The sequence below is a fragment of the Anas platyrhynchos genome, chromosome 1 (assembly GCF_047663525.1).
Source record: "Anas platyrhynchos isolate ZD024472 breed Pekin duck chromosome 1, IASCAAS_PekinDuck_T2T, whole genome shotgun sequence".
In the NCBI taxonomy this organism is placed as follows: domain Eukaryota; kingdom Metazoa; phylum Chordata; class Aves; order Anseriformes; family Anatidae; genus Anas; species Anas platyrhynchos.
In genome coordinates this window covers 128949173-128968666 of record NC_092587.1, presented here as the reverse complement: position 1 = coordinate 128968666, position 19494 = coordinate 128949173, and the positions used below count along the sequence as shown (strand labels likewise).

Here is a 19494-nt window from a genome sequence, read left to right as displayed (position 1 = left end):
CATGTGTACAGTAGATACATATTTTTAATAAGAATATGCCTCTTTAGTTTTGTAAAAAGAAACATGCAAGGGAAGAATTAACAATGCAAAAATATTTTCTAGGAAATATTAGAAAATGCTCCCTAAATGCTTAGGAAAAATAATTGTAGAGAAGATCTCTGTAAAAGCCATCACCTGTTAAGATGTATGTTTTCCTTGTATAACGGTGGAAAAATACCACTAGGAAAATAAGTATCCTGATATACTGTTTTAAATATGCCTGTTACTCCTTTCTTACATCTGTTCACGTCTAGTGATGTCACTGCACATCTTAAAGAGAAGCATGCATGTTATCAGGGAGCTTCTGCTGTATTTATAAATCGTGTAGGATTCCACTGCCTTTCATAGTGGTATGAAATTCTGTTCCTACATATTCAACTGCAGGAGAGGTGGAGTACGTGAAAAATATTGTTGCTAAAGATGAAAACAGAAGGAAAACTTTTAGTTTTTGTTTACTGTTTAATAACTTGTTACATCTCTGGTAGTAAGTTTTTGACTAAATAAACAAATGGATTCTGTATTACAAATTTTAAAATGAAGTAGGTATATTTTACCTGAGCTTACAGGTCGTTATGGTCTGTCTTTGTATATGAAAAACTGTCTAAATGTAATTGGTGAACTGAAGAAGCCTTTTCAGACTATTGTTACAATGGTTATTTATAAAATTCATCAAGCAGAACAGATTATAAAGTACATATAACTAACAGTTGTTTGGACGGTTTACTTTCACTATTAATTTTTCAATGTTCCATTAAATTTACAGTGTTTCACATGTCCTTTTTTAACCCTTTAAACAGGCTCAGGTGTCATGTCATAGAAAGTAGTAAGCCTTCTACTCTTACATTAAAAGAGAATGCATTTAATATTCCAGCAAAAACCAATGAAGATTTACATATGCAGGTAATAGTATATTCCTTTGTGCTGAATAAACTTAAAATATGATAGAGATAAAAATAACTTTTTGTACTAAACTTCTTTGGTACTTTTGTAGGTTAGACTGTTTGAAAAACTTTAGTACTTGATAGTAACTAAACCAGTAATAGTTTTGTTTTGTTGTTTTTTTTTACTTTCAGTGTTAATGATTTAATAAAATACATTTTCAATGCATTTTATTTATTTATCTTTTTTGTATGATCTCAGGTGTGAATGATACTCAGCATTATGTACTGCTTACTAGCATAAAGATGTCATCTGCTTGATATAGGCAATAATTTGTAACTCTTAGAAGTGCTAAGCTTATTTAGGAGAAGAGTTTCCTGAAGTATGTTCTGATAGAAGATGTATCACTAAGAGATGTCATTTTTATATTTTTACTGTGCTTAAGTTATCATGGCTAAATAGGTCTAAATCATCAAATACTTTCATTTGTAGTAATTTTAAATTAATGAAACTATTTCTCATTTCAGCTAACTCATTTACTGCAAATTAATAAAAGACTTCAAGAACAGATTGATCGCTGCCTCTGGTTTCAGCAGTTGTCAGTCGTTTTATCATTATTATCAATTACTGTTGTTGCCTTTTGCTTCTACCTGGTGTATAACCAGAGAGGCTGAAAAGAACTGTTTTACTCCGAAGGTGCTGCTTATCATGTTGGACTTGAGTGGAAAAGGTTTCAGTACTGCTCTTAGATAATGGAACTGCCAAAATGAGGCTTGTGAGCCCACAGCAATGAGTGATGATAAAATTTTCTGAAAAAAGGAATGAATGACTGGCAAAGGAAATTACTGAAACTTGACACTTCAAACAGTTCACAAAGAAGATTTTAGAGCTTGGAGTTATTTTCACTGTACAACTTAATACTACTGAACTGGAGGGAGGAAACTAAATACAACAATATAATTTAAAACTTTTTTTTTCCTCTATTCAAGTACTTTAAATGCAGTATTTAATTTCTTTTCATCATATTCTTACATTCAGAATTACTCTAATAGAAATTGTAAGCAGTCTGCTTAGTGTATTCTAAAGGTTTACTTGTTCATTCAGGAAAATTTACAGAAATTAGGTAGAACAGGCAGATTTTTTTTTGTATAATCTATGTAAATTCGCATATAAAGGAAGATATTTGTTCATAGTAATTATTTTGGTACTTCAGGGTCATTGCTTTCATTAGTTAAATTCGTTATTTTTGTGCTTTTCCTGAATGCAAACGTACTGTAAATATTTCCTAAACAAATAACATTCACACAGCCGTATTGACCAGGAAAATAACCCTTGTTCAATTCCAAAGATCCTAGTCAAATTGCAGGAGGAGTGTAACAGTTGACTTTTGATGACCTAGTTATGGTTCCTAAAAAGGCTAATAAATAGTGTAAGGACTTAGCTCTGAGATGTGCAATATGCTTAAATCACAGATGAATTCATGAAAAAAGACAGTCGAGTCAGGAAGATTAAATGTTATTGAAGGCAACATAAAAGTTTTGCATCTGCCATTTCTCCAAATCTGTTGTAGAAATGGTGTATGAAGCGAGTGTGAATTTATTCTAACATGGATTCTTTGTATTCATGGCTGTAAATATGTACATTAAAATGCTAAACACCTTAAAGGAGACTAATGGTATCTTTCATACATTTATTTTTTTCACTCTAGATGAAGTCTAAAATTTTAAAATAATTTCTTTACTAGAATTAGTTTTTGCTACAAATTTACTTCATAATAGATTATTTAGTTTTGATTGGTTGATTTCAATAGACAAGAAGAGATTATTGGGGAAAAATAAAGGTAATACTCTGCCACTGTCTTTTTGCTGACAGTATCTCTCCAATGTGTTGTAGATGTAGTACCATTTCTAGGAAATAGAAACAGGCAGTTTAGAAAACATGCTAGTAAACTGATTAACTAATAAAGCAGCAATGATTTAATATGATTACTAAAAAAACCTACTATGTAAAAGGCAAGTCTTCAGAATTGTTTGGTGCGTGGTCTTCTGTCCTTTCTTACTTTATACAGTTTTACTATATCTGCATTTTCTTAATTTTTCACTAATCTCATTTCTGTACATTTTGCTTATCAACATTTGGTTTTCTTAATGAATTGGCAATTTACATTGTTCATTGCTTACTATGAAACTTTTGTGTAAATTATTTTCACGCACACAACGTTCAAATGCTTGCTTTGAGCAAATTGGATTGTTGTCTTGTTGAGAAAGGTAACTAACTTGTAACTTTCAGATAATACTTGCTAACCATGCTATTAAAATGATTCCTTCATTTGAGTGGATTGAATAGCACTTTACTGTAAAATTGCAAGAAATATATTCTTAGATATTTGCCAATATGAATATTTGAATGTTTTGGTGCTTTCATAAATATTTTCAGTATTCTATTACTATGTTGGTATTTTCTTTGTATGATGGATCAGATTAACATTTTTTTCTATTTTAATATGTTTCAGAAAAATGCAGTTACAAAATAAAATTGAGGAAATACATAGTCTTGAATGTTTAGTGTTTTTAAAGTAACTCCATCCTTGGGTCTGGTTCTCATTAGTCTAGATACTTAGCATGAAGTAGGGGTCAATATGGTAATGACCCATAGTCTGTTGCATAATAGAAGTTTTGATCATATTTACCAAACAAAAGTAAAATGGATCACCTTAAATTCTTAGGCAGAGTAAGATAAACAAATATCAGATGATAATACCATGGCAGAAGTAATGCAGATCCACACAATACAAATATGTGTATCTTGGTAAACATAACTGTGGTTTAAATATTAATAATAGAACAAATTTAAATGTGTCCATACAGCACTGTTCAACAAAATGCATTCCAGGTAAGACTCACTGCTTTACATCCTGCAGTAATTTCACAAGATACTGTGCCTGAGCCATGAAGTCTGTATTTCCAGTATATGCATTAGTTTTGGAAAAAGTAATTAGTTCTAATTAGCCAAGAGGAACATGTTGTGGGCTCTTCTGTGAGGCTAAAAAATCATCTTAAATGAGTTTCTGGAGTGTGTGGCTCATTATTCCCTGGAAGGTGGGTCACTGAGGAGTAACTGACTCAGTGTTGTGTCAGTTGCTACATTGCCATGATAGGTGGGACAAAGGCAAGCGATTGTAAGTTAGTGTTTCAAGCTAACTTATTTCAGTATAACCTTTGGAATTCTCATGCCTATTTCTCAGGCATTTTCCAGCACTGACAGCTTCTGGGTTTGTGTTTCCTGCAGCTAGTGAGAAGCATAGCTTCCCTTTTTCAGTATTATTGTTTCAGTCTTGCTTTTCAATTCAAATTTCACAATCCTTGGTTTTGCCACTTTTATGGTAAATGCCTACAGCATTAGACATAGAGACTACTTAGAAAATGAAGTGAGGAAAATCTACCTCCCAAGAAGCATGGCTCTAGTGAGGTTTGTCTTCTTCGCAGAGCAGGTGAGTGCAGTTCCATGTGCTGGCCTTGGCTGAGACTGATTCAGATGACTGATTCAGATTGATTCCTGGTCGATCTTTGCAATTACTACTTTGCTACTTCTGAGAAGTACTGAAATACCTGAGTTGCATGAGCAAAGAGTGAGCAGCTTACCAGATTTATACCAGTAGCTATCTCAACTCCCGATTTACTTCATTTGCCAGACTGGTGCATCAGACTACCTACTTGACATGCTCTAAGTCACTTCTGTTTTCCTAAACATTGAAAGAAATGCTGGGCTAACAGCTGAAGAACATTCAATTATTGCTGGGTGATTGCAGCTAATAGCACTTGTGTTTTTTTTGATTGGTTGTTTTTTAAATTGCAGTAGGCAATTCATTCTCATGGTATAGCAGAAGTTAATAGTGAAGTCCAAACAAAAAGCCCTTTTTGTGGGGACACAACACAAAATCCTCTCAGTTGCCAGTCATTGTAGTCTTCAGCACAGTACAAAGTATAACGGTAGCCCACTCAAAGGGCAGTTAAGTTCTTCATTATGCCAATGGGTCTCTTGATTTGTTAGTAATATTTCCTCTGTCCAATTTTAATTCTCATATCTGTTGCATTAGGACTGTACTGGAGCTGGTTGAAATTTAGAAAAGCTTGAATAAGAAAAAAAAAAAGCCTATAACTTTTGTTTATTATCTTTTGTTTTCCACAGTAGAATGTATTTATTATTTTACTGTCACTTGGGTTTTGTTTATTTTTCAAAATATTTTTGGAGGTTTTGCCACATGCTGAAAATACTTTCTTAGAAGAATGGTAAATTATGCATTTTGCTCATCTTGATGAGCCCATGGGATATGCCAGGACGTGATTCAGACAGCAAGAAACAGCGAGTGCCTTGAAATATTCTTCAAAAACATTAAGTTGCTGTGCCTGTTTCCTTTAGTCTCAAGGTCTGAACAAGACCTTGCCCCTGAAATAAATGTGCTTGTACAAACTTTTTTTAGGAAGGGGCAAAAACACAGCCTGTTAGAACTTACCAGAAGGAACAGATAGTGTAATACGTACTTTCTGTTGCAAAGCCCAGTATAAATAATGATTAACATCTACGCATGTTGTTCCAATATATATGTACATTCCAGTACAGTAGCCAAAACAACAAACTAGCATTGCTGCTTGAAGAGAAAGGAAATGGTAGAGATTCAAGCCATGTATCAATTTCATCTAGAAAGCCAAGAGTGCAAGGCAGATCAATGCTGCACAATGTGTTCTCACAGCCAGCTGTGTAAGTGGTCTCCCTAGAGCAAGTGTTCCCCTAGGCAGGGGCCCAGGAGAAGAAATAAAAGCAATTCTGATAGTTTTGGTTCCAATCCAACATGGTTTCCTGAGATTTGCAAAGAAATGCTTCAGACACAAGAACTCAAATCCAAATTCCAGTATCAGTCCCACGAGGATCACCGCCCCATTTCGTGTTTATGATGAAATATGAATTAAGATGTCCTTTGGGTAATGACGATGCAGTCTATCAAACCCTACGTGGTGGTTAATTTTTCAGAATTACAACTTTCTTGCATTTCCTTAGCCCAGTATTTGTTAACCATTGCCAGTTTCATTTTTGACAGCTTGGAGCTATATTTGAACACCTGTTCTTCAAGCTCCTGGGAAAGTGTCAGAAATGAGGAGCATCATTTAAATAAATATAGATGACAACGGTAGTGTGAAAAAGAAGCATAAACAGAATTTGTTAAGCTTTTATTGTCTAGAGTGCTACAATTGATAAATTGCTGAAAGGAAAGCAAATCTGGGCAACCACCACAGATGCTTCATTAATCTGGTACAACTAACGCTTACAGATTGATGCTTAACCTACTGACATGAGTGAACGACTATAATCCCCATACCGTGAAGTGCATTTTCATGTACGCAAGTAGTATTTACCATATTTTCCTTTTTCTTTCCCTAAATTTAAGCATGCAGCTGATGTTGGTGACTCAAGATTCTGTAGTGCCTTTTAAAGGAAAACGGTATTTTCTTCTGGAGTTTGCAGCTAGACAGGCTTTGTTCTATAAAAAGTACAAACGTGGGTTCTTAGTCTAGTCTGGAAATAGGTGGGAAACCTTAGAAAAGCAATGTTTATTAATGCCAGTCCATTGCATTATACCCTAAGAGAACAATTTTTAAATGCTATCTTGAACAAATTATGTTGGTGTGTATGTAATCCCAGATATTGCTTTATTAGCAGACACTGTGACTGATGTGATGCTTCTTCCCGTCCCTCACACTGGATGCCTGTGGGGTTTTGAGCAAGTGTTAAGAAATTTATTTGCAGCCTGTGCAGAGAGTCCATCCCGGTATTCCTGTGCTGGCTGTCCTGTACTGCTGTGTGGATGGGGATTATGGCGAGCATGTGCAGTCATGCTGTTCTGGGAGCCTTCAGAGAGAGCATCTATTTACTCCAGCAGGTTCCCAGCTAGAGGAAAAACGGAAAAAAAAAAAAAACAAAACCTTGAGGACAGGTATCCAATTCTTTCCTGTGTTTTTTGTTGGTACAACTGCTGGAAACCTTGGGAAGTATTACCCAAGAAAGAAGAAATGAGGTAGTCAAGAAAGGAGCAGTATCTTGGTTTTGCCCACTCCGAGTTTCTCTTTGAAAAAACATGGTGGGCAGGTAGGTTTGTGCTCCTTTCTTTTCCGGTGAGATTTACCTTCCATTTAAGTCTAGAAATATATCTGTAAAATATATCTGAAGTTTCTTAGTCACATGGATGTCATCTTGTAGCAGTATGTAACTGAAAATTAAATATTGCTTTTGTTAATCCTTGGAAGGCTCAAGAATGTGGAAAATCTACCCTGTGTTTGCAGGAGATTCACAGAGGAGAAGAGATTTGTTTATTCTGTAATGTTTCCTCAGCTCTGTCCGTGTTTGTCTTCACTGCTGTCCTTGTGCTGTTTGAGCACTTCATTTTCTTTTCATATTTTACAGGCTTTTTGTTACTATAAATTTAAGTTGGTTCTATTGCCATTAGAGACAGAAAACTAAGGTCCAAAATGATCAAATTTACCACTCTAATGACTGTGATCCATTAAAAACAAACAAACAAAAAAATTACACGTCAAAAGTTTGACAACTTTTGGACCATGCAGATTTACTTATTTTAACATATGGATCAAAGTAGAGCTGGGATGAATTGGTAGAAAAGCAAGAAGCTTTGCTCTTTATGACAAAACAAGGCCATTTGTAACTCAGAAGCAGTTTCTTCTCCTTGAATGTCACTAAGTCAGAGAGGATAATGAGCCAGTGCTGGGGAACATGTGACTGTGGTGTCTTTTTCTCTGCTTCAAAGTGAGTTGCAGTTGTGTAGAGCTGAGAAACTACAGTACACAGCAAGGCACAAGCTGTATTTCAGGTGATAGTTGTGAGTTTTAGTACAGGTTGGATGTTTGACTTATGCAATAAGTACTATTTTGCTTATATATTATATAATATTTCTGATGTGTTTTAAGAAATGGAGTTCAGGTCTTCGGGATCACTCTAAAAGATTAAGTTCTGAATCAGTGTTGCAAAGGAATGTTCACTTCTTAAAAATTTTTGAAAGGAATTACATAGTTCTGGCTAACATTCCCATATGGATGACTGATGTAGAGGGCTAATACAATCAGTTAAGGCATTAGGATTTTGAGAAAGGTCTTTGACATAGACAAAGCAGTGATTCCAGCTACAAGGGCCCTGTAAGAGGCAGAATTCATAGGACTTCATCAGATCTTCTCTGAGAGACGGGCAAGGGAGAGAGGATTTTTCCAAGGTCTGCTGATGTTGTTTTAAACTTGTGCATGAATATGAAACAATTAGCATCATTTTCTCGTGCTCTCATTGCTTTGACGTAGCAGCATGCCAGTGGCTCTGATAGCATGTAAGATCTTAAGGAATATTGCCTTACAACTTACAGAATGGAGGACATTGCAACATTTTTTTTTTATTTTTTTTTTCTGGGTTGTACATAGTTTGGCAGTGGAAATGTGGAATTTGAAAGCCATATAATGAAAACTCTTCCAATCAAGGTGGCTCAGGAAAAGATAGCAGTGAGTCAGCTGGGATTAAGAACAAGAAAAAATAGTTTTAATCTGTTCAGGCTTGATCAACACTTTATAATTTCACTAGTCTAATTTCTAAATCTCAGCACCCATGTATCCATCAGTACACTGAAACATCAGCGAAGAGGAGAAAAACCCACAAGATTTGTAGCAGGACTGTCCTGTTAGCAATGTGATGTGTGATCTTCTGGTTTGTCAGACCTGCAAGTTTCTCAAGATAATCTGGTTGAAGTGGAGCTGTCTAGTTTGGATGTTGCTAGCTGATTATGCACCATTCCTCAGCAAATCTGTTCTCAGTCCTCAGTCCTTTGTCACTCTAGGAAATGTTCAACACCATGTTGAATTTTGCAAGCAGTTACAGATCAAGCTGAAGATAATTTAACAATTTAAGAATATCAACCCGAGTCATCTTACATGTGATTCAATATTTGTGTCTTCATCTCTGCTGTTTTGGATGGTGGCCAGCTTTCTTTTTTTATTATTTTTTTTCCACACATGGTAGTGCCCAATGTTGTGGTTCAGGTCCTCTCAACTTCTCTTTTTAAATGCATCTGAACTTGCAAAGAACAAAGGAAGAATGCAGTCATCTTCTGGATGTATTAGTTGTTATCTCTTGGATGCAAACCTTGTGGCTAGGTTACTGTCTATGAGAAAATAGTTAATTTCTATATGTTTTTTTTTTCTTTTTGTTTTGTTTTTCTTCCCTCCCCCCCCCCCCCTTTTTTTTTTTTTTTTTTTTTAAGCTTTCCCACCACTGAAATTTAGGGAGTCACACATCTGTTTACCAAAGAATCTGTTTCTTTGGTAGAGTTTTCTAGATCTGAGTCATGATTTAGCAAAACAGGTTTGCAGAGTTCTAATGAAGCATTCTGGTCTCTTACATAGGTTACTGCTTATGAATCATCGGGAATGGGAGAGATGAAAAGATTACCCTATGAAGAAAACAAAATGCTTACTCATTTCACAACACCATGTTATTTAGGTGTTTGAAATCTGCCTGCAGTGCGTGCTCTTTGCTGAAGACAGCATGCAGCTTGCTGCTTGGAGGAATGAAGCCTTACTGTCCTTGCATTGCTCAATGTTTTTTGAAAAGATGCAGGAGGAGAATATCAGGACACTTAGATCTTAATATCTTCCACGTGACAGTACTGTAAATTCTTTTTCCTATGAGGAAACACTGATATTAAATGAATGCATGTCATTATCTCAAATGAAACATGATTGCATTTCCTTTTTGTTACTACTTCCAGCAGCACAGAGGCCATTCTAGACATTTGCAATTGTATTTTTTCTGATGATTTTCTTGTAAGATTTTCAATCTCTTCAGCTGTGATTTGTGCTTTTTTTTTTTTTTTTTTCTGTTGCTGCAGCTATTCCTCACCCTAGGGTGGTAGATGCTTTCTGCACACCATTTTTTTCCTCTGGCCCACAATACAGAGACAACTGAGATCCAGGCACTGAGAAACCAAACACATCTGTGATTTGTGCTTTTGTGGCAGGTACCAGAGGCAGTCTGGCAGCACAAAATATTTTTCTCCAAACCAATGCTGCATTGGTCATCTTGTATTTATATAATTATTGTAAGTCCATCAGTCCTGCTTCTTATCATACCAACACTGCTACAACTGGCTGTTACTGTTGTGGGCTTTGTGCTTTGACCGTGGATCTGCAGCTCGGGACTGAAGTGTGAAACAAAATTTAAACAGTGAAATGAAAAACAAATGTTTCTCCCATAATCACAATGATTGATGAACATGTGTTAAGCCAAAGAGTGGTTCCTTCTACTACTAAAAATAATAATAATAAAATATTCAAACAGATGTCTTCCAGACCTTAGGAAAAAAAGAGGCCCTAAATATAGTCAATGGCTTTGCCTAAATACGTAGCCAACATGGAGTAAGAAATTCCACATTTTAAATAGTTTAAAATGAGGTAGCTTTCACTGTGACCTTGAAATGAAGCACCCTTCTTAAGAACAGTCTGGTATCACTTGCGCATAAACTGAACAAACTAACCAGGAAGGGAAAGGTTGGCTCAGCTTCCAGCATGCCCAAGCCACCATCTCCTGCATGACCTGCGGAGGTGTGACAACTGGGAAACCCAACATGTGCTCAGGAGCCCTCCCTGACCTCCTGGCTTAGGCTTCAGGACTGCAAAATGGGGCAGTGTGAAAGGTGAGTAATAGGATGTGGAGACTGGAGACTCCTTATCTTTCCTCTCTCGACCCTTTACCATCTTCATAGCCCTCCTTTGGGCAGTTTGAAGCCTTTCTCACTGCACACAGTACTCAAGGTGTGGCTGCCCCAGCACACAGCAGACTGGGACAATCACTTCCCTTGACTGACTGTGCTATGCTGTGCCTGATGCATCCAGAATCACACAAGTGGAGCACGAGTGACAGACACCTTCTATTTGCTGCGTGCAAGTGTAAAGGGGCTTTGCTATCTTCCTGGAGCATATGAAACACCATCTAGGAAGCAGTAGTCGCAGAAACATTCACTATTGCTTTGGTAGGCAATTTGGAAATTGCTTTGAACCACACTGTGAAAATGTTCAAAGTAGCAAAGTCACCCCTAAGTCATCTGTAGGTAAAGAAATGCAAATATATACGTGAACTCCCTTCCAGGTAAATTTGGAGACTGTCTAGCCAAAATAGATTTGAGGGTTTTTTAGCCACATTTGTAAATGCAAAGCTCCTTCCAGACAATCTGTTTGGGCCACTGGGCTGGACACTGGTTTATGCTGCTCTGAAAAAGCAGCCTGCTTTACTCAGAGGCATTGCTGCTCTCCTGATTTCTCACAAAATAATTTCAGTGTGGAAGTGTAATGATGCTTCAAATACAGATCTGTCATGGAAACAAAAAAGTCCTTGATACATTTATAAAATTGGTCAATTTCTAGGCTAAAATGTGAATTTATCCTCAAGAGATTTAAAAGAAATAGGGGAATATTTAGCAATTAAATTGCTAGTTTTGTCAACGTTTCCCTGAAACCAACAGAGACCAACTAGACACAAAACCCGTCTGTAAAAGGCTACAACTTTGGGTGCAATACATCAACTAAAGAAAAAGAATTTATACAGAAACTGAAAATACTGAAAGTTGGATTGAAGTAGGACTTTTTTACCTCTCTTAGTTAAACAGAATATAGTAGAAACTGCCAGATGTCTTTATGCCTAAACTGATGTGATTTTTGTCCAGCTACTGATATGAAGGGGAATTTTCATTTTTAAAATAAATGAAAATGAAATTTAAAACAAAATAAAACCTTATATGTTGGAAAGGGATATATAACTGAAATTCATGCTCTTCTTTACTTACTTGGTGCCAGAAAAAAAGTTATCTCAACCATCTTTAAAGTGATGACCAGAACTATAAGCACATTATATTTTAATTTGTTTTATTATATGCTAAGATATTAAGATAAATCAAGTTTTAGTTAAAATATGTTAGGTAACATTTTTAAATGGATGTATTTCTCCTCCAGGAAATGTATGGAGTTCTGCAACATGACAATGGCTTGAAAACTCTCTATGTAGAGACATACCTCTGTGCCACACACCTTTGAGGGTAGGGGTATAACATGCTGTCACTTATGGCATGGTTTACATGCAGAACTTATTCAAAATCTCACAGCAATCTCTGCCAGAAACTGTGGGAGAAACTGGTAGACAAATCCCAGTATAATTTGTGATACAGTGCTGAAGGATAATGAAGACAAAATATTATTGACTTAGAGAAAATACTTGATTGCTTTAACTTGGTATTTGGCTAGGATTTAGACCTGAGGGAAGCTGGGTAAAAGTGGTATCACAGGAGTGTTGGAGGGTGGAAAACAATTTTTTAATAAATCTGTTTATTGAACATAAAAGTATTACACCGTTAAAAAAAAAAAATAGAAGAAAAAAAAAAAAAAGAGAGAGAGAATAATAAGCACCTCTCTCACATGACTCTCAGTCAGGGAACACTTAAGTGATGTTAAAGACATGTAAGGGACATGTGACCTGAGAAGAGTACAGGGGTGCTGTTGAATGTGCAAGGATAGGATCAGGAAGGCCAAGGCACTGATGGAACTGAGCTTGGCAAGGGATGCAAATATCAAGGGATTTTATTGGTACAGTGGCCAGAAAAGAAAAACAAGGAGAATGTGCCCTCTGTGATGGATGAGAAGGGTAAACTGGTAACAACAGACATGGAGAAGGCTGAAGTACTCAACAACTTCTTTGCCTCAGGCTTCACTGTCAGTCAGGCTGCCCATGTCTCTCATTTCCCTGAATTTATGGGTGAGGGCTTGTTTGATGTCAGACCAATCTCACCTACCTGGACTTTTATAAAGCCTTTGACGCTGTCCCACATGACATCCTGATCTCCAAATTGGAGAGAGATGGATTTGATGGGTAAATCATTCAGTGGATAAGTAGTTGGCTTGAAGGTCACACCCAGAGAGTGGTGGTCAATGGCTCTATGTCCAGGTGGAGGCTAGTGATGACTGGTGTCCCTCAAGGGCTTCTTTTGGGACTGGTGCTGTTTAACATCTTCATCAATAACATAGACAGCAGGATTGAGTGCACCCTCAGCAAGTTTAGAGATGACACCAAGCTGAGTGTTGCAATTGATACAACAGAAGGAAGGGATGCCATCTAAACAGACCTGGACTTGGAACTGGATGACCTTTCAGGTCCCTTCCCACCCAAGCCATTCTATGATTATATGAAAGAGAAGGTGCTGTCAGGGCTGGCACGCACACTGCAGGCTGCCAAGGAGGGCAAGGGCAAACAACATCAGGTGCAACTTTGCTGGCCACCTCCACAGCTTGAAAGGCACAAGGCAGTGTGGAGCAAGGAGCCCAGCAGAGATCTGACATGTTTTTGCCTGTGATCTTTGTTCTAATATCTTTGCTTCACACTTAGGTAAATTTTACTGTAATTGCTGGTGATGACAGTCTTCAAATGCTGAAGGTGATCAAACATATCAGCTAAAATTACAAAACTGACAGTACAAGGAAGTGATTTAACCTGCCTTGATAGGCTGGTGCTTGTTGGAAGAAGGGAGAGGTTCATTGCATCTGGCATCTAACATTGCAGCTGTAGCAAAAGGCAACAATTTTTCTAAATCCATGCTGAAATGAATATGAACTGTCCTAACAGGTCTGCTTTGCAACCTGATTGTACGGGGGAAAAATAAAAAGGCATTAAGCCTCAATAAATAAAATGGAAATGATACCATTGAACTATACTTGTAGCTTACCTAGAAACTGTATTATGTACATATTGCATTTAATAGACATTTTATTATCACAAAAGAGAAAACACTTTTTGGGGTGATGAAGATTTCAAGTAGTGAGGTAAGGCCTCCCAGTGTTAGAGTTACTCATTTGCCCTTCCCACCAGCCTGTTAAACAACCAGCTCTGCTCCTTCATGGGCACTCATAATATCCTGATGCCTAGTGGCCTGTCAGAACAAATCAGAAATCTCTTGGCTGTGAAAAAGCACTATTAATAATTAACAATGATTGTGATGCTGCTGAGGACAAACTTATTCTTCAGTGTGAGACTGAAAACCCTGGTGTGACGTGGGGTCTCCTGTTGCTCAGTGCTCTGACCGCTGCCTCTGACACATTTGAGGAGCAGGGAAAATCTCTTGAAGGCATGACAGCTAGCAATACTACTTAACTTGATTGATCTAAAGTAGACAGATGGGATTGGCACAGATGGGGTACCCTGCATCATTGGCAAAAGTGACTGAGTTGCTGGAAATGTTTTAAAACTCAAACTGAGTAGTACTCTTGCAACATTCACCATGAGACTCCTTGTGCCAAATGAGAAAGTTTCACCAATGTTTTAAATATTGCTCGCTGCTGAACCAACAAAGTCTGCGTGAAGGCATTACATTTCAGAGAAATTTGTAATTTATACAGTAAAAATGACAAGCTGGGAAACAGGGTGCTCCATTGCAACATTTGTTGGCTGTCAAAGAAAAGAGCTGTTGGGAAGTTTAGAAACTAGGAAAACCAGTGCTCGGATTTCTGATGGTGAGTGAGTTTGCTGAAGGCTGCAAGCTGCTTGAAGATGAGGAGGGGATAAGCAATCTGTCTTTCCTGGCAGATATTTGTTTTTGTCTTTGTGAGCTCAATCTCAGTCTCCAGGGGAAAGACTGCCTTGTGTCGTGTACTTTCTTCTCTCGAAAAAGAATGTTTTGCATAGAGATACAAACCAGTATCTTTTTTTTTTTTTTTTTTTTTTTCAGCAAGTAACAAGGAGACGTAAACTCCTCACTCCTGTGCCATGAGGATGTGCAGAGCACAAGTCCCAGGTGGCGGGAGGGTGCCATCCCCTCCTGTCCACCCCAAAGGGCAGCTCATGAAGCACAGAAGCAGTAGAGATGCTGCTCCACTGCCTTGCACTGCACAGTGTGCAGCCACGCACATCCCCTCCAGCACTGAGCCTGCTCGGGGGAAAGCACCTTCTCGGTGTTTTGCCCATGCCCACTTTTGTGCTATCTCAGCTTTTGGTAACACAGCATACTCTTACCCACATGCTCCTCTTTGCCTCCTGGGAGAAGACTTTTTGGATTTTTCAAGTAACTGCTTAGTTTCTTGTTCTCTCCCTTCGTAGTGTACGCAGTCATACTGGTTTTGTGCCTGACTTAGACATCTACAGAAACAAACCCTTGCAAGCAATACTATTGGTATCTGAAAATATCTATCCTCCTTAAGGATAAGCTTAGAAGAAGGTACTCACTCACTGTTTAAGTTAAATATTTGAGACTATGGACCTGATTTAAGGAGATACTAGAGAACACAGACCCTTAAGATTCAAAGAGGAGAAGCTGAAGGTTAATGTAGCCTGTGCAAGATAGCTTTGCACAGTCAGTTAATTTCCACATTTTAACTGGGTAGAAATAGCATAATTTATTTTCTTTACCAGATTTACTTGCAGCACTCCTGATGATAATATTGTTTCCCTGCATGGTGTTAGAAGTCCCCTGATAATATGTGTTTTGCTGCTGGAGGATTTTAGTTGCCTCAAGTGAGTGAAGTTGTGTATCATCAAGAAACTTCAGCTGATAAAGAGATAATAACAACTGGGTGAGGTTGATTAGAGACTAAAATTGGATTACTGTAAACAAGCACCTGTTTTTCTTTGTCATGACGAGACTTTATTTGTATAGGCAGGCATGGCTGGATGCACCATGACGTGGGGGTACGGATGGTAGTATCAGTGTGGTGCTGTGCTGCATGACTGGTGTTTTGCCACGGCTTTGCATACCAGTGCAGGCACATGTCTCAGCAGTCTCAGTGGTTTTCCACCTCACTGAAGTTCAGTGTGTCTCCTGAGAGTTCTACACCCAGAGATGTAGTGGGGCTGAGGGGTCCGTGGTGTTGGACCGACCTCCTGCTTCAAGAGGCAGCAAGGACCACAAATAGTATGGCTTTGACAAAGAGACAGGTTCAAAGGCACTAGGGATTGAAGTGAAGGTGAAAACACATCACAGTCTGAGATGGTGAGCAGGGTGAGGAGAGGGAATGACAGCACTGCCATAAAGGGGCAGCAGCAAGGAGTCCAGCTGTGGGTGCAGAAGATGGTGAGGCTCTTTTGGACACAGGATGCAGACTGAGTCCAGCACTTCACAGGAGGACAAAGGAGGCACCTCGAAAAAAAAAAGTCTAAGTAGGAAAATGGCCCAAGAAAATAACAGAGCAGGGCTGGATGGGATTTGGTTGCAATGACTGACCTTCCTTTGAGAATCACAGTAGTTATTGTGGGCGTTGCTGGCAAACCCAATGCAGAAAAAAACATATGTTTGTTAAATGTTATTGAATTAATTTGTGGCTGCTTTTCAGGTAGTGATTTTGCTTGAACTTCACCTTCCAGTTACTTGCACTGGCTAAATGATGGCTGCAAATGTGCTGAAGCCAACCCCTCCTGTCTCAGGATGAGCCTTGCATTGGTACTGGGGTCCTTGCTCCTTGTTGTCAGCTGCCCTGTCTTTTCTGCACACGATCATGCAGCCCTGACTGCCAGTGCTCTCCTCTGAGAACTCATTGGAACAGAGGAATAATAAGCCTGTGTCTCACATGGGAGATTTTAGCGGACTTTCCCCCTATTTTATAACTCTTCTGCCAAAAAATGCAGTCCCACATAACCAAACCCATTGTAACTAACACTGCCTTGCCTGAGATACAGCACAGAAACTCCCAGCCACAGGTATCTCAAAGCCTGGCACATTCTACATGTCATTCCTGTACCAATACAATTTCCAAAACGTATCTATCGCAGTGGGCATCAGCCCTTTTACGTTGTGGAGCCAATGTGAAAAGGAGTAGACCATGGCTTCTTTCACAGTATGGACATTATTTTGAATAATGAGAAATAATTCCAGTATTTTGTACTATGTGCTGGTCTTGTAGTCTTTTGTAAGGCTGGTTTGGAAGGACTGCTCTGTGGTCTTTTCATGAAATAGATTTTACTTTGGACCTGAATATAGCCACGATAGTGCTAGTTTGTGTATGCAGAATCCATCTTCCTTAAACAAGGCAGCCACATACTGCAGTCTCTTTTCTACCCTACCCACAGCAAAACAAAGGAGGGCAAATTCAGTGCACTTCCTAATTACTGTGGAAGAGGAACTGTAAACTGCCAGGTGTGAGAAAACATCTGACAAAAGCATGAGTGGTACTGTGACAAACAGAACGTTTTTCAGGAAAGACATTAAAAACTAGATAGAAAACAATTCCACTTTAATTCTTCAGAGGGAAAGACATTTCATAGTCATTTGGAGGGTAATAACATTGTAATATTGAAGCAAATCTGCAATAAAAAAATGCTTAGAATAAGCAACTGTAACATGTCCCCTGAGCTCTGCTGGGGCAATTGCAGCTCAGAGGTTTCCTCTTGAGCTCACCAGGGTTGGAGAGCTCTCTCCTTCCTCAGCACAGGTATGGACACAAGAGGCCCCCTGGGTCTGACTGCAGAGATTGTGCATCCCACAACACTCTGAGACAGATTTTGTCTCAGATCTGTTCAGCTTTCTCCAAAATTTTGGCTATTCCTGTCTCCCATATCTCAAGCTGTAACGCAGATTGTCACACGTCTGCAGGCTCTCTTAAAAAATAAATCTCACTACATAAGGTAAAGATATAAAAAATATTTGCCAGTGGCTTCATGAAAGAAGAAGGAATGTGTCCACCTGCCATACGAGGCATTAGCTCACTTTAAAAATAGAAAGTCAAGCCTTGTCAGATTTTTGGCTTTTTTTTCCCCCCTCAGATAATGGTATCTTACTCATTTTACAAAGATGAGAACTGAGAAGCAGGATTACAAATGGACAGACTGCCAGTCTGACATAAAGCAAAAGCCCGTCTATCTGTCCATCCACCTGTCCATCCACCCATCTTTCTCAAAGCGTTTCTTCACCCTCCTCCTTCCCAGCGATGGCCACCACTCTCCCTCTCGATACTAAACACAGCTGCCTGTCACTGCACTGGGGGGAGAGAGCAGCCTGGTAGAGCTTTGCCCATTTGTCAGGACAGGTCCCTGACACCTTCCCGTGTCATGAAGACAGACCACAGTGTCTCATTGCGTGAGAAGTCCTCAGGTGCTAGGGAGGAGATGCAGCTGTCACCATGTCACCATGACCTAGGGAACAAGTGGTCTGATCAGGTCCAAGCAGGGAGAGCAGCTGGCCAGGAAGGCTGCGCTTTGGGACGTGACCATGGCTCTAGTCTTGCAACTCCTTCCCTTTATCAGAGAAACCAAGAGTGATATCTGTAAGAAGTCTGCCCTGGCTACACAGAGGGTGGCAGTGGCAATCCAGCCAGACATATGGGTCCTTGGTTAAGCAGACTGATGGAGAGACCAGTGATGGGGCAGTCACCTCAGAAGTATGGCAGGCTGCAAAATTGCCCCATTTCCACTGTTAGCGATGGGATACATCATGCACAACGCAAAGCTTGTACACAGCTAATCCAATGAAATGAGAACTGCACTGAAACCCCCTGCCTGTCTCCCTCATCACCTCCCTCTGCTCTGTGTATATACATAACAAAATCAGGGAGGCTCTTCACATTCCTGCAGGCTTTCCTGCCTTGCCACGGACAGTCCATTGCTCTCTGCAGAGCAGGCAGCGGCAAAATCCCACAGGGAAGGCAGAAGGCTGTGAGATGGGAACAAAGAGTTAGTGAGCATTGGGAAAGAGCCTGGTACATTCTCTTTTTGAGCTGGAAAGCTAGTTAATCAAGCACTCTGGTACTTGGGGATAATAGCGTGGGTGGGGTTTTCTTTCCACTGAAGGACCTGAAAACAATTACATGCAATCCAAGGAGAAAGCATCAAGTTCAAACATTGTATGAAGGGATTGAGTCCTAGAGAGTCTCTTCACATTAGTATGTATTACAACTACTACTGAATATCTCTTGATAATTTTGTCTCATTTGAGAGGGGACTTGAATTCCCTTATTTCAATACCTCAAACATGACACTTATATGAGATGATTTCTTTCCAGCTGCATGGATTCATTTATAATTTAGGCTTTCATCAGACTGAAATATCATCCAAGCTCATATGAATTTAATAACAGCATGGAGGCAAAATAAAAATCAAAACACTGAGAAAGGACAATACTATGGTGCTAGGGGTTATGATCCCTTCTCTGACAGCTTGACATCATTATTTACAGAGCGGTGCACATCTTATTATCTGAGTGTTTTTGGATACCTAGGTTTCTTGACAGTTCTAATCACACATAGGTAGCTCCAAGAGGTAACTGCAAACGTATACAAAAACAGTCAGCTAAGCAAAGAAAAACAGACTGTTTTTCCCATAATCTATAACACATGAATAATGAGGCCACCATATGATTATTAAATATATATAGTATACAGTATATATATGAAATATATATTTATATATACACTTCATTCTGCCTTTCTGCCTTTTTGCTCTCTTATTTTGGGTTGTCTTAGTACTACCTTTATATATTCAGGTTGTCTTAGTACTATCTTATTATTATA

At 38.7% G+C, this 19494-nt stretch overlaps 1 protein-coding gene across 1 annotated transcript in view; it reads left to right on the top strand.

Moving 5' to 3' along the window:
* MOSPD2 (motile sperm domain containing 2) overlaps positions 1-3468 on the top strand; it is a 34638-nt gene extending 31170 nt beyond the window's left edge. Inside the window, exons 14-15 of the mRNA XM_038172966.2 lie at positions 837-939; positions 1446-3468. Of these exons, the coding sequence (XP_038028894.2) occupies positions 837-939; positions 1446-1592 (250 nt within the window). The 3' untranslated portion in view covers positions 1593-3468. The remainder of the gene's footprint in view (positions 1-836; positions 940-1445) is intronic.
* Positions 3469-19494: the final 16026 nt, after the last annotated feature.